Source organism: Carettochelys insculpta, chromosome 10 (genome assembly GCF_033958435.1).
Source record: "Carettochelys insculpta isolate YL-2023 chromosome 10, ASM3395843v1, whole genome shotgun sequence".
Taxonomy (NCBI): Eukaryota; Metazoa; Chordata; order Testudines; family Carettochelyidae; genus Carettochelys; species Carettochelys insculpta.
In genome coordinates this window covers 37,645,248-37,661,444 of record NC_134146.1, presented here as the reverse complement: position 1 = coordinate 37,661,444, position 16,197 = coordinate 37,645,248, and the positions used below count along the sequence as shown (strand labels likewise).

Genomic DNA, 16,197 nt, shown 5'->3' with positions numbered 1-16,197 from the left:
TCCCCTCCCCTTGAAGTTAACAACCCTCCCTTTCTCAGGTGCAGACCTAACTTGTCCTTTTCCCAACTGTCTGTTCTTGTTAAAGTAGTGACCTCCCTTTTGTAGCTCAGGACTAATTGCAGCATCACAGCGTGCTGCAGCTTCTCTAAACTAAGCTGACACCCATCAGGTTTGCTAGGTTACTGCAAACTGCTCTGGGTGGCAGGAAGAGGGGAGGAGCACTGAGCATGAAAGGCTTTACCCAAGTGGACCCATCTTCCTATGTATCATGAGTCCTCTCTTGATGATGCATGTGAAGCACTGGTGTTTTGGCATTCAAAGGATCCAGCAGCAATGAAGGTGTGTAAACAGAGGGCCCCTGCTGTCACCCCACCTGCAAGTGTGTTTTGCCATCACACCCAAGCTACGTCTACATGTGCACACTACATCGAAATAGCTTATTTCGATGTAGCGACATCAAAATAAGCTATTGCGATGAATAACCTCTACACGTCCTCCAGGGCTGGCAACGTCTACGTTCAACTTCGACGTTGGGCAGCACCACATCGAAATAGGCGCTGCGACGGAACGTCTACACACCAAAGTAGCACACATCGAAATAAGGGTGCCAGAAACAGCTGCAGACAGGGTCACAGGGCAGACTCAACAGCAAGCCGCTCCCTTAAAGGGCCCCTCCCAGACACAGTTGCACTAAACAACACAAGATCCACAGAGCCGACAACTGGTTGCAGACCCTGTGCATGCAGCATGGATCCCCAGGTGCCCCAGCAGCAGCCAGAAGCCCTGATGGCTGCCAGGACGGACCCCGCTATTTTGATGTTGCGGCACGTTCAACTTCGAAGTAGGGCGCTATTCCCATCCCCTCGTGGGGTTAGCGACTTCCCCGTCTCGCCGCCTAACGTCAACTTCAACTGCGAAATAGCACCCAATATGTGTAGCTGTGACGGGCGCTATTTCGAAGTTGGTGCCGCTACTTCGAAGTAGCGTGCACGTGTAGACGCAGCCCCAATGAGCAGCATCCCACATTGCAACACCTGTTAAGTGCCCCAGAGGCAGGGGTTTGTACCCAGGGTCTTTTGCCCAAGCCCCCTGACTGTAAAAACTGCTTAGGCCAAGGGGAATAGGCAAGCTTATTGCTCCAAGTAAACTGCACAAAGTGCACCCTGCCTCTTCTCTCTGCTCCCCTTTGTGCCCGGTGGGGTGTGTAAAGCCCCGCCGTGAGGACGTTAAGGTCTGGCCCTGTAGGGGTAGGCCCTTAAATAATATAATTTGGGAAAAGGGGGCCCAAAACTTTAGCTTTAGGTTGGTGGGGACTTAACATTTTAAAGATGATTTTTCTCCTTTTAAAAGAGCCCGAACTTCCCTCTCCCTTTAATTCTTAACCTTTTGGCAACTCAGCCTCGGGCTGGTTTTGTTGGGGTTGCTCCACTTCCCAGCCCTGTTCGCTACGGGACACTAACGTGTGACCCACACTCTAACCCTGCAGGGCACAGATCCTGCTCCTTCCCCAGCCCAGCGCAGCTCAAACAGCTGCGGCGCTCGCGCTCACACCCCGCCCGCTCGCTCGCTCGGACGCTACTTCCCCCGCCCCCAACATTCGGCCCCGTGACCCTTCTTTACGCCGCTCCCTTGTGCGTAATGACGTTACACCCACGCTCAATAAAAATCCTGCGCGGTGGCGCCTTCCGCCTTTTCAGAGGCCTGACAAGTGCGAGCGACATGGCGCCGGTGAGTGAGAGGGACAGGAACGTGGCAACCTAGCGGCCGCGGGGCGAGTCAGCGCCGGCCCCCTCTTCCCGCTTGCTCTCCGGTAGGGGAGCCGCTTGTGGCGTTAGGTGTCGCGTAAGGCCGTACCCATTGCCGTGGCTCCAGTGCTTTTCAGCCTCGCTGCCCATGGACGGCGCCTGGCCCAGGCGGGTTTCTTATCACCTCCCCCCACACACACATTAAGGACAGAACCGGGCAGAGGCTGGGCGTGTTCCAAAACCGGGGGAGGGAGGGACTGGCGAACTCGAGGTATAACCGAGAGCTCAAAGCTTAGCTACCTCGTGCCTCAGTTTCCCCCCGAGCTCGGCCTAGCCGGGGTGGTGTCAGGTTCCCAAAGTGCCTGGAGGACCTCGGGTGAAAGGCACGAGGGCAGGGCGCAGGTCACTCGCATTGGCCCTCAGCCTGTAACGTTTCAGATTTGCATTAATAGCTGCCTGTCAGTGGCGGGTTGTGGCGTGGGGATGAGATTTCTAGGGACGGGGACCCAAGGACAAGCACGCTGTTCCGTATTTAAGTAGTCAGTAAAAGCGGCCTGACCTTTTTTTAAAGGTGCTGAAGGCTCCCTGATCCCAGTCATTTGAAAGGGGCTGGGGATACTCTGTAATTCTGAAAATCTCCTAGGGAGACAACTTAGGTTAGCATTTTCAAACAAAGGTATTCCATCCTCTGCCCAGGCTTTGTGGCTGTGCCTTGTGGCTACTTTGCCTGCTAGGCAGGTAGACTTATAATGCCAGTTTTGTGAAGTCTTCTAATACATACAGTACAATGATGATGTTTTTATCTGTATATATAAAGTCAGTCATTGGACTTCTTACTAAGGCACAGAGTAAGAAGGTCTTGATATATAGTTAAGCTGTTATATTTTGTTTTAAAGTTCTTGTACCAGCATGGGCTATTCTAATATAAGCACAGTTACACTGGTGAAACTGCCACTACAGTAGGGCTTTTACCAGCATAGCTATATTAGTAAAATATGAAATTCCCTGTATGGCCTAGCATTGCAGTAAAACTAAAGTTTAGACCAGGCCTTAGGAACCAATTTAATCAGCTCTTTGTTTAGGAGGTGTCAGGCAGTTGTGTGGCACTCTCCTTGCAAGGGGTACTAAATGAGTCCATTTAATGTTCCTTGTAATAGAAGAGGGTTGTGAAGGGAAGGGAAGTGATAGATAATATCTAATTGACTCTTATTTTTAAAGCAAAAAGACAGAAGGTCTAAAAAATCAACTTGCAAGTTTACCCTTGATCTTACCCACCCTGTAGAAGATGGAATATTTGATTCTGGAAATTTTGTAAGTAGCTCTATTCAGACTCTGAATAAACAACTTTGTGATATGTTTAATATATATGGAAATCAGATCACAGATGATAAAGTAAATTATAAGTTTTGCAGAGTAAATTGTAAGTCAGTATGGTTTTAGTTTCTGAATTTTGTTAAAAGGGCTTGAATTTTCAAAAATTTCAAAACATTTTATAGACGGAATATATTAGTTAAATTGAAAGTAAGGTTATTCAAAACTATTAGAGGTTGCTTCAGTTGCTGACAGCAAGATTTTGTTATATGTACATAATATGCAAAGGAAATTTTAAGTTTTAATATATCCTATGTGGCTAGGGTCACTTCCCTAGTTCATACCTAGGGCACCATTCCCTAGTGTTCTTTTTCCCCCATTTTTGAAATAGGAACAGTTCCTAAAGGAGAAGGTTAAGGTCAATGGAAAAACTGGAAACCTGGGGAACATCGTTCACATTGAACGTTTTAAAAACAAGATTACAATCATGTCTGAAAAGCAGTTCTCTAAAAGGTGAGCATAGTTTTTATTTATAGGGTGGTTGTTGATTTGCTTGTTGTTATGGTTGAACTGATTGGGAATTATCCTTTAGTTGAATGGGATTTAATTCTGGTGTGATCTATAGGGGAAAGCAGTACCGTATCTAATTTTCTTAGTGTGTAAATATCAGTTTCTTAAATCAAGCCTGTATCCAGTTTTTGTATCACTTTAACTTGCACGTAGCCATGTCATGTCTTTTTGTGCTGAAATACTTGAGATACGGACTTAATTATGAACTAAGGCTATGTGTATATGACAGACTTAACAAAGATTTCCCATGTATCTGGTCTGTGACAATGAGAGAGCTCTCCAGTCACCTTAATAAAACCATGCCCAAGGAGTGTTCTTAGCTACATCCCTAGGAGAGGGTTTCCCACTTCTATTGGTGAAAATTGCCTTAGTCAGAGGTTGTTTTCACGCCCTTGGCCAACAAACATTTTATCAGAAGTGCTAGTGTAGACAGTGTTGGATAAAGGTGCCTTATACAGGTTTAGCTTATTCCCCATGATTTAGCAGAATATGTTTTATCTATTAAGCACCTTTTATACTGAAGCATTTGCATCCACACTGGGAAATGCAAAGGGGGGTTGCTCCTTTAACAGTTAAAGCATTACAGTTTGTGTGTGTGTAGATGATCTTTTAGGATGCAGGGGAAGACTAAGTGTGTGTTCACTGTCTTGACTGCCATGGCACAGTGTGATCGTGAAGTATAATATTTTGCAAAAATCAGATACTTCAGGAATCAGATTTTACATATGAGGTAATTAATATATACTCAGTTTTAATTTCTGAACAGGAGTGCTAGTCTTGGTGACCACTGGAAATATTCAACATGTAAAAACTACAATCTTTGTATTTGTTGCGTTCATCAGTCATGGATGTCACACAGAAGATAGCCATAAGAATGCTTATGAGAAAATGTTAACGATATTTGCTCTTTTTTTAAAAGGTATCTGAAATACCTCACAAAGAAATATCTCAAGAAGAACAATCTTCGTGACTGGCTTCGTGTGGTAGCCTCTGATAAGGAGACATATGAGCTGCGCTACTTCCAGATCAGTCAGGATGAGGAAGGATCAGAGTCTGAGGAATAAATAAAGCTTTTACTGAAAGCTTTATTCTTCGAAACAGTGTACTAAAGACTGAATATCTATTTATGAGAGCACTTTAACTTATTAGTGAATAAAGGTTTTGTATGCTGTTTCAAAAAAAGATCATGCTGAAGTGGTCATCTTATTAACCTTCCTTCCACTTTCATTCACAGCAAAAGGCCAGTGTAGGGCACAGTACTTTTTCAGTTCTTTCATTGAGGTAAATTAGGAGCACTTCTTGTGAAGTCAGTGGAGTTCTGCTGGTGGAAGACCAGCAAAAGAGCAGAAAATTGGGTACTTTGTGCTTGCATGTACACTAAATTTGCATATATAATGGCATTTGGATTTTGGCATGTGTGTTCTGAGAGGATTTCTTGTGATGCTAGAAGGCTAAATAATAAAAACAGTAAGGTTTTGATGATACAGAAGAATGATCTATTTATGTACAGAAAATATGGAGTAAGATACCAGGTGCTAACATGGAGACTATATCTCCAGATTAGAAGATAGATAACACATCTTTTAGTATTTTCAGGTATCACCAAGTGTTCTCGTTTAGTTCCCACTACAGAAGTTTTTGAAAACTAAAATAAGGAATAATATTTAGTTTTATTTTCCAGTAAAATAAAATTGACAAGTCCCCATTGATGATCACATTTAAAATGTTGAATTTTACTATCTTTCTGTATTTTTTTAATTTAGAATTTCTTTCCCTAATCCGGAATCTAATTTTTTCTGTTGGCTGACTAATCGTGTATTTAAAATCAAGGGATCCCAAAGCCGAGAACAAAATAGTGCATGCTTTAAGATAGAAGAATAAAATGGATTAGGAACTATGCCATTGTTTTCTTCATATAAGCAAGATGTATCTTGAATATCTTACGCAGCAGAATAGTTATGCCGTTCCTAACAAGTGTATGGTCTAAGGCCCAAATCCTAGTTTCACTGAAAGGAATTTTGCCATGAACTAGACTGTAAACATGACAAATAATGTTAAGGGTTATTAAATATAATGTTTCCTTCGAGGTTTATGCCATGTAACAGTTCACACAAGTGAGTCTAAAATTGCACAAACCTTCAAAATTATAGTTTTTGTGCTAATTAAATTTGAGGCACCAAATAGCGCACAGATAATCATGTCATTCTAAGCATACCCAAAATTGATGATGATCAAAAAAATGATAGGTGATGGGGATAGTCGTTTGGAATGTGTTTTGTTTTTAGTCCATTAGTGGGTGACATATCTAGTCTTTGTTGTATTTTTACGCTTTTAGTAAATACAACAATGTTTTTAACAATTAGTTGTATTTTGGTAACTGAAAGCAAGCAGTCTCGTCTCTCACACACACACACACACACTCGGATGGCTGGTACATTATGCAAGAAACAATGAGTATTTGGAAGGGGTGTGTGCAATAAGTTGGTAATAGAAATTAATATAACAGCGAGTAACTCAGTCCAATGTTTCAACATACTATTCCTACATTTTTAAGAGAACCACGTTCTGGTGGTGCCAAAAATCACTTGATAGTGTTCATGATGTTAGAGTTATGATAATGGTGTTCGAGGGTCTCTGTAACTACATGTGTATTTCCCTTATTATACAGGTTGGACCTCTCATCTGGCATCCTCTGGACCTGACTGGTGCCAAATGGTAGAATTTGCCAGATGAGAGGAGGTCAATATTTTCTAGCACATCACTAACACCTCCAGAAGACATTTAGGGGTAAATAACAGCACAGAACACTGAGATACAGGACTGGTGGCTATAAACAAACTATGGGACACGGGAAACTTGGCCACACCTGTAAGTGGCTGTCCAGTTAACTAACTAACATGCTGGTTTATGGATGGTAGCAAATGAAAGATACCCAGATTAGAGAGGTTCAACCTGTATTTAGTTAAACAGACTTGTGAATATAGTTTGAAAAAAAGTTCCCCTGTATTTTTCAGTCACATTGCCCGACAATAAGCTGTCCTTTCAAACTGACTGACCCAACAAAAATATGCTGCTTAATTGTAACGGTCCTGAATCAGATCAAAACCAACAGGTACCACCTCCTGTACCACGTTTTTTGTCCTTTGCTTTAATGGTTGCTGGCTGTTATTCTGGCATATACTAGTAAGCCTTGGTGAGCTACAGATTTTGTATTCAAAAACTATGAAAACAAAGATCTGGGATTTTATGCAAAGTCATGCACCAGATATGGTTAGGTGCAAAGTGCCAACACACTTGTTCAGTGTTTTCGAACAGCTATTTTAAAAAGGAGTTTGTTTCCTGGCTACTGATTGTGTACTCTGGCTGATAATGAAGTGGAATATTCAAAGGCCTATCTTTCCATGGTCTTCCCATCTGTGTTGACTTTTAACACTGAAACCAAGTTTCCATGTGGGTTTTGATATAAATTGTTCCAGAATTTAGTGTCAAATGAGAAATTTTTCCTGTAAAGTTACGGCCTATTAATGATTGCTAAATATATACATGCATTCCATTTCTACACTGCATGGTGTTGAAGGGGTTACATTGGTCAGTGTGTACTGCTTCTGTTTCACAAGCATTATAAATATAATGGGGGGAAGGGGAGGATAATCTTAGTAATTTGAGTTTTATTTAAAAGTCCAAAAAAAATCAGTGGGTTTTCAGGGATCTGTCACTTCATTCACCATAATTACTCATATAAGTATATGGATATAGATGAAAATGCATACACTTCATTAATTAGTGATGTAACCTTTTTGTGATGTCTCTGTTGTGCTTTAGCATAGTACTGTTTCTGTTGAAGAGCACTAGTGAAGATGCAATGTATGTTGATGGTATGCATCAGGCGCATGCATAATCCATCTCAGCCTGGTAGTCTACATCACCGCTCAAAGCATACACAGCCTTGCATACAAATTATTTCTGGTGTTTGTTTTTATTTTTTAATTAGAGGGCGGATCTTGGTTAAAATCATTTTTACTATCCTACATGCACAAGTTATTGCCCTTTGCCTGCCTTATTTGAGGGAGAAAAAAAATAAAACTGGAAACTGCATGCGATATCCTCGCCCTAGTGAGTTTTACCAGATGCCTATGCCAAAGCAGGTAGCTCATACTGTCTATAAAGAATTAGTTCCAGGAACTATTATGGGTGTAGAAGATATGGCACACAGTTCAGGAATTTTGAGTCAGTAGAGGGCAGTGTTGCATAGAAACACTGGCCAATACAGTACCAGTTCTGTTTCTCTAATCTTGCAACATATACAGTAGCATGCCTGTTGCTTTCTTTGCAGCCATCAATACATTAACTTTAATGTGTGAGCCCTTAGCTTTAGCTAGAATTGCAGTTTATTTTCCTCTCAGCATTGTTCTGTTTACAATAGCATACGCTGATGCCCAAAGCTGCTGTGTCATTTTTTGAAGACAATGGGAGTGGGTCTACATTTTCATCCCTCTCAGAGGATTGCTGTGTAATTCCCACTAGCAGGAATGGGAGCAGTACATAGAAAAGATGATACATTTCAATGATAATGTTAGCCCTTTAACGCAGTAAACATAGGACACATAATATGCTGCCTACAGCTCTAACCATACACTCTACATGGAGGTCTTGGTGTATTTCAACATTGCCATGCATTCTTTAAGCAGCAAAAGAAGCCATTGCATTTGCACTGTGAGACTGATGCAGGCTGCTTTACACTTCCCAGCATTTTGTGTTCAACTTACCCCTGTGATGGGTCAAGAGATCAAATCAATAGGAAATGTGAAAGTTGAAACCCTGAGGCTTTTAGCTCGTCTGCGAGCTTCCTAGTTACCAAGGGCTCATGCCTCCACTCACACTCAGGTAAGATTGGGTTTATGTGAACATGAAAACTATTTCTGCTAATAAAGACACCGTCCTCCACCACAACCTTCTGGCTCTTTTTCCTTTCCAGGGTGGGGTTGATTCTCCTTCACAACTTTTCCTTGGCTCCTGTCCACCCCAACTCCATTCCTGTTCCTCTGTGCTCCTTTCCCCACCTCTTCCCAAAATCAGTTCTCCAGCTCCTGCTGCCACCTTCCTCTGCTATTTACTCTGTTTCTTACCCCTGCACTCCTTCATGCCTTACCCTTTTTTTCCACACACTGATTGCTTTCTTCTCCTGCATGCTGCCTGGCTACCACTGAAGAAGCACTGAGAGCACAGGTATGTCTTGTCTCCTTACTCACTGTCCTGGTGCCCAACTGCCCTGGCAGATAACAGGAGCACTTTCAGAGAAAGTCCTGTGTCTCTAAACTGGAGCACACTCTTTGCAAGCAGAAGTGGAGCATTTTGCTGTGCTAATGCTATTCCATGGTGTATGTGCTACTCCAGAGGGAGTTCTGTGCCTAATAAGTGAAAAATGTGCACAATATTTTAAAAATTTTGCAAAGGTCCCTGTATTTTGTGAATAAATGTGGAGGTTTGATCATGGTGGGGGGGCAGAGGCCAGTGGTTACATGGGAGACCACCCTACAGCCTCTGCCTGCCCCCGCAACATGTGCCTTACCTGTGATGCTGCACCCAACTCTGACATAGCATAAGGGCTGGGCCTGTCCCAGAAACACCCCACAACCCTGTAATGCTCCAGGCATAAGATAGTGGGCAAGATGGATGGAGCCTCCAGTGCATTTCTAGCCGTGTCCCCAGTAAAGGTGTGAGGCAGGCAGGCTCAGCCTGACAGGATCCTAGTGTATTGTGCAGTCACAGAAGAGCCCTTGGGATGTGCCCCAGTGTGCTTATCATGTCACTGACATCCATCTTCTTGCTTTCTGGAGCTCCACCACCACCCTGTCCAGAGCCAGCCAAGGCACAGAGTTGGAGTTACTGCCCCCCTGCAGAGCGGTGCAGATTCTGTTTAACCATAGGTGTGAGTGGATGCAGTTCTAGGGCACAGCACCCAGGCAATAGTCCCCAGAAAGGATCAAAATCCTAAATCTCTGCAAAAGATTTGCAACAGGGAGGGCTCATTAGATAAGCCTCCTTTTACAATGAAAGGGAACTAGGCACAGTGGTAGCCCGCCCCAGGTAATAATTTACACTGGGCTTGATTATAAACAAAAAAAAAAATTAAGCAAAGCAGCAGGATTTAAGTGGTTATAAATGAGATAAGCATATCAACAGGAGTTATCAAAGAAAAGAAAAACTTCAAAGCTAATTCTGTTCCTCTAAAAATCTAGTTACTTGTGAGTTCTTCCAGCTGCCCATTTATCAAGTGAAATCTTCAAGTCAGAAATTATCCTGACCTGGGTCTCCAGTGAGGGTCTTTCTTTGGGTGTGCAAAGCAGTTTCCAAGGCAGGCTGAAAACCAACGACAGAGGAACCCCAACGTCCTCTGTACACCTTTCCTCATGGAGGGAATTCCATTGTTCTTTTTGTGTAACAGTATATGCTGCAATGTAGATTGTCACGTGACCAGGTCACCAGTCCAAGTCCTTTTTAGGACATCAGCTACTGTCTGTCTGTTGGGTTGCCACCCATTAAAGGCACTTTGTTGACTGAGTACAGGTTGCACCTCCCTTGTCTGGCACCAATGAGAGCTGAGTGGTTGTGGATGAGGGGATTTGTCAGACGACAGGAGCTCAGGCTGGCTGCTGGGGGGGTGGGGGAGTGCCCACTCCTGCAGGGCTCTCCAACAGAGCTGCCTGGATCTCCTCAGGCGGCAGGGGTTCCCGCAGTTGCAGGGCTGCCAGAGGGGTTCAGTGCCCAACTGGATGCCAGCTGCAGGCCTGCCAGGGTTCCCCTGGCTAGGTCCCCACAGCTGCAGGGTTGCCAGCAGGGCTCTGTGCCTCAGCTGGCTCCCAGCTGTGGGGGCTGCTGAAGTTCCCCCACCTCTGGCAGAGGTTCCCACTGCTGGGGTCCCCATGATTGCAGGGCTCTGCTTCCCAGCTGGGTTCCCCAGGCAGGCAGGGATCCCCTTAGCTTCAGGGCTCTGTGTGCCAGCTAACTTCTTCCAGTGGGGCTGCTGGGGTTCCCTGGCTGGGGTCCTGCAGCTGCTCTCTGGTCCACCAACATCCATTGGCTTGCTGGATGAGGAATATTGTGGGAAGAGAGTGTGCCAGCTAAGGGCGTTTCAACCTGTACTATCTGCTGCCAAGCCAGACTCTCACACTAAGGTAGCCACACCTCCTTTTGATGTCTTCACAGAGCCAAACATTTGGTACACATCTGTAGACAATACTTATAACTTCAACTACCATGGTGCTGCATGCACACAAATAGGATTTCCAGGTCTGGCAGGTTATAACTGGAAAATGATAGGTCACAAGCCATGCCTCAGCCAAAGCATTTCTGAGATATGTGTATTTATAGGCATAGCCCATTTTGCATAAAGCCAGGTGGGGCCATCACATCACGTATAGAGGACGTTAGTGAGGGGAGAGCCACGTATGGAGTGAGATAGTTCTGTGTGGGGCAATCTGGTGGCGGGGGGGGGGTCCAGTGTAGCTGGGGGGGGGGGCTGGTGGAGGTCTGGATGAACAGGGGCTCATGGGGTGAGGGTTCCAGAGGCAGGGGGAATGGGACTCAGCAATGAGAAAGCAGTTGAAGGGGGTCGGAGCACAGGAGAGGGCATCTGGGTGTGATGATGCCAGGATTTGTCGTGGGCTCTGGGTGCAGCTGTTTTGGGCGCAGTGGGGGAGGAGGACTTGTCAAGGAAGGGGGTTGCAGGGAGTGCAGTGGGGGCGGTGAGCTGTGTGCAGGTGCAAGGGGTGGGTGGGGCGGTTGAGTGCAGGGATCTCAGTGGGGAGATTTCTGGGTGTAGGAGAGGTGGGGCTTGGTGACAGTGTTTGCATATGTGGGGGTGGGGGCAGCTGCAAGGGGGTTGGGCTGGTACAGTGATCCCATGGCTAAAGGGCAAGCAGGGCAGGAAGCATATGGAGGATGGGCAGTCAGAAAGGATGTCTGGGGATGGGTCTGAGCTCGCCCCGGCCTCTCCTGGTAGGGGAAAAGGAAATCCCAGCCTCTTCTGTGCCCAGCATGGCCAGGATTAGCAGCTGAGGGTGGCGCAGGCTGGGGCAGCCCCAGCTCCACCCCCACCCCTCCCCATGGTTACCACTCCACCTGCTGGAGAGTGCTGAATGACCAAAATTTTGGGCCTGGGCTGCTGAGGCGAGGGATGTGCCCACTCTAGCACCTTGCACTTGCATCCCCATCGGGAGTCATTTTTTTTCTGTGAGCTCTGTGGGGGACATGAATGCTGTGTGCACACAGTGGTGAGCAATTCTCCCATAAGTAATGTACAATGTGAGCTTTCTTCCAGAGGTTTACGACTTGGACACATTTGGGTGGATTTTTTATGGGAACAGCAAAACGCACATCCCTGACATTAAGCTAACAGCCCTGCCCCTTCCCAATGTTGAGTTCCTGTGCCACAGTTTGGAAACATTACAGCTAGCCTGAGCCAGTGGGTGTGTGAATTTTGTTAATGTGGGTGTTACATATTTTCCTCTAATTTCATCTTTGGAAGTGATCGAACTGTTGCAATTGAAATTTTCCAAAACAAAAACAGTCAGCGGCAAATCACCACCATGGAAAATTTCATCCTGATTGCAAATGTCTGGTAGTCATAAGCAATCAGTGTAATGTGATGGAAAGTACTAGGCAACCAGCTCCACATATAATAATCTCAGATGAAAGAGACTGTCTGCATGTGCATGTGGAAGGAGAGGGAGCAGGGGCAAAGCTTTGTTACAGCAAAACTCTTTTTGGTTTCAGTGGACGTTTATCTAGAGTAATGACTTAGGGCTGCAGGATTTGTACCATGTTAGCAAGCAGTAATAGAAGTAGTTGTGTAATTCCCTGCATAGCATAACACACCTTGTAACTGTCCTGCTCTTTTGACCTAAAGCACCTTCAGAGAGCGCCTTATATTGTACAGAATAATGGACTGTGCACATGTGCTAAGCTAAGGTACAAATAAAAAAGTGGTAACAAGCCTCTCAAAGTGTGTTTGGCTATAAAACCATTTAATGCAGGCTAATTGCAAGCTGGAGTCCAATATTAAAGAGGGTACAGACATTGCATATCAGTGCAGTTATAGAAAACAGAGCACAGGGCAGAGCGGCGTGGTGCATGTGGAAAGAAATATTCAAGCAGAAGCTTTACAACAGCACAAAACAATTGTTAGTGGGGTTGAATGCAAAAAAAAAAAAAAAAAAAAAAAGAAAGAAATAAGGAAAAAGAGAGAGAGCCAAAATAAAGATTGCTCATAGTCCAGATCAGCCAGGATCCAACTTTCCAGTGTCTCTATATATTATCTTGTGCTTCATATTCATTTTCCTCCTACCCAACTTTCTCATTCATTTTTCATTTCCTTCCCTGCATTTGACCTTGAATAGTTGAAACAGTTTATTAATATCAGTTTTAAACTTGTTGTAAACATATGGAAATCAGCATCTCGTGATAATTAAGCATTGACCCTTAGGGCCCAGACCTAGTGTATACCATTGGTTTGCTAGGTTCAGGAGAAGCAAGGAAAAAGCTGCTTTTGTGTGTCATTTTTCACTGCATTTTTGAATCATTCTGATATTCTTGCCCTGTCCAGTAGGAAGTATGTGGAGTGATATACTCCCTTAAAAAACTAGTTGAATTTGCTGAAAATGGGGGGAAGGAAGTTTTTAAAGGGCAAATATTTGCCACAATGTTTGTACACTTTGACAGATGAAAGCAAAAACAACAACAAAACCCACTGGAAAATGATCGGCATATAGCAGCCAGCTGAGGCTAGAGTTTAACTGTGATAATTACTGTACATGGGACACATCAGCTCACCTCCAAACTGGCAGTGTTCTTTAATGACTCAGGCACCACACCATGCTCCAAGAGATCTGAAATCTGTTCATCTGACTCGCTGTAACTTCATGGAAATCATGTTCCCGTCTCAAGCCTCTGTTTCTCCTCCTGCTCTCAGAGCAGGTCTACACTACCCCAGAAGATTGACCAGCTCAGGGTTGATCTTCCAGGGTTTGATTCTGTGCATCTAGTAGGGATGCATGAAATTGTCCTCTCAGGGGCTGCAGTAGAAACTCTTCTGTTGACCTTTCCCTATGTAGACAGCCAAGTTAGCCAAGCGCAGATATGTTGGTTGCCGTATCTAGAATTGTGTCTCTGCAGTTGCTTCTCTTAGCTTAGAGTAGACATAGCCTTAGTCTGTTTAGAAAGTAAGCTCATTTCTAATCAAATACATTATAAATAATAAAATAGTTTGAATTACAGTGCCTTTTATCTGAGACCTACCAACTGCTTAAAAGGTACTGTGCCCACAGCCCCTTTGTGAGAGTAAGAATTGCCCGTGTAATTTATTTTATCTAAACAAAGTAATTGATGTTTTTATGACAAATGAGGAAAATGTGGGCCCAAAAGGGCAAACCTTTTGCCCATGGTTTTAAAAAAATGTCAATAGTAGTGCTGAGTAGTCGAGCTGAGAACAGAATTCAAAATTCCCAACTCTTTATGCTGTGCTTTAACCTCTACAAACAACTCTTCTTAGTGTCTCATTCTGAGAAGGTAAGCTTATTTTGTTAGGCTGAGTTAATGAAAAATGAAGGAGATATACATAAGAGATCTCAAAGTGGCCAGCTAAGCATCCAGATGTTGAGGCTTATGTGACTGTATGGAACATTGTAATCTTTTTGATATTTGTCCAACCTGTTTCTTTGTAGCTGGAACATGATAGAAAACAATCTGAGCTTGCAGGTGGATTGATGCTCCAGTAGATGGAGCAATATCTCTAAATTACTGGCGGGTATTTGAGAGACGAAGAGGATGAGATAATATTTATTGGACCAACCTGGCCCAGTGAAAGAGACAAGCTTTTTTCCTTAGAGCTCTTCTTCAGGTTGTGTCTTGCATTTCACAGAGTTTGCCTGGGACTTTCTCTTCTACGGCACAGGACAGCACTACTTTGTATGTAGAAGCTATACGAATTTCTGATTGGAATATTGTTAACCTCTAGCATATAGATCACTCTGTATTAAATTTTTGGAAAACAATTCTAAGTCCTCATTATTACTATACACTGTTTTGCCTCTGCAAGGAATAAACAATACAAAATTAGTTTTGTTTAGTTAGGAAAACAGACGACTGAGAGGGGACTTGATAGTAGCTTTCAAGTACCTAAAATGGTGTACAAGGAAAAAAGTTATTCTGCTTAACTTCTGATGATGGGGCAAGAAGCAATGGGCTTAACTTGGACCAAGGGAGGTTTAGGTTGGGCATTAGGAAAAACTTCCTAACTGTCATTGTAGTTAAACACTGAAATAAGTTGCCTGGGGAGATTGTAGAATCTCCATTGGAGATATTTAAGAGTAGGTCGGATAGGCATTTGTCAGGGATGATTTAGATCAGGAGTGTCCAGCGCAGGCCGCATGCAGCCCTGGACAGCTAGTAATGCGCCCCCACAAGATCGTAAACTTTTAACATTATTATGTGATTTATATACATTAACTATAGTATATATTTTATATGCGGCCCAAGACAATTCCTTTTCATTCCATGCGGCCCAGGCAAGCCAAAAGGTTGGACACCCATGATTTAGATGGTGCTTGGTCCTTCCTTTAGGGCAGTGGACTGGACTAGGTGACCTTTCGAGTTCCCTTCCAGTTCTAGTGTTCTATGAATGTAAGATATTATCCTTATCCTGGCTAATGTGCCCAGTACAATACATAAAGGAAAACTTATTCATCCAAGGACCTTAAAATCTATCTTAGGCAAACCATACATTACAAGTGGATCCAATCCCTCTGATGCTGTACTGTTGAGGTCAAAGGCAGTCCTCCAGATCACAGACTGCATATATGGCCTTCTTTCTCTACTATGGTTTTCATAAACACTGCACTTGAGAGCTAATGAAACCATAGAAGAGAGGGATTTATAGGTACCGGAAAAGAAGAAAAATGCCCCAGATCTTCAGCTGGTGTAAATTGGCATAGCTTATGAAGTCAGTACACCAGCTGCTTAAAGAAAAGTTAGTGGGCTGATGCTGAAAGATGGCCCAGAGGCTGAAAGCCCCCCAACATGAAACAGTTGTGGAGAGGGAAGTCAGCTTACAATTGCTAGGGATGTGAGACTGTGCATTGAACGAAGAGTTCAAAATTGACATGTTTACCGTAATCAAAGAGGTGAAGTAAAAAGAAAGGTTCCATTTTAACCATTATGTGCAGCGGGGAGGCAATCAAAAAAAAATTATGCAGCTGTAGTACCCTAAACCTCTCAACCTGGGTGCTGTTAACATGAATGTGCAATTGTTAACTGAAGCTTAATAAGATAACAGTAATTGCCAAGCAGATTGAGTAGTGCAGGAAAGAACACAAATGTTTTTTCTTCTTTACAGTGCAGTGGAAATCCAGGGCTCAGTTTCACCTTCACAGAGTTTATTCCAGTTTGTATGCTATCCACAATAACATGGTATCTAAGGGCTTGTCTGTACTTAAATGCTACCGCAATGAATCTGTAGCACTTCACTGCAGGTGCCCTGTGGCAATGCCAGGGGTTCTTCCACCCCTGTATGTAA

The 16,197-nt window shown here is 43.8% G+C and overlaps 1 protein-coding gene across 1 annotated transcript; it reads left to right on the top strand.

The window, feature by feature from the left end:
• The first annotated feature begins 1,665 nt into the window (after positions 1–1,665).
• RPL22L1 (ribosomal protein L22 like 1) lies at positions 1,666–4,808 on the top strand. Its single transcript, XM_075003916.1, has 4 exons — positions 1,666–1,728; positions 2,964–3,056; positions 3,448–3,569; positions 4,546–4,808. The coding sequence occupies exons 1-4, from the start codon at positions 1,720–1,722 to the stop codon at positions 4,688–4,690; spliced, it is 369 nt and encodes a 122-aa protein (XP_074860017.1). The 5' UTR covers positions 1,666–1,719; the 3' UTR covers positions 4,691–4,808.
• Positions 4,809–16,197: the final 11,389 nt, after the last annotated feature.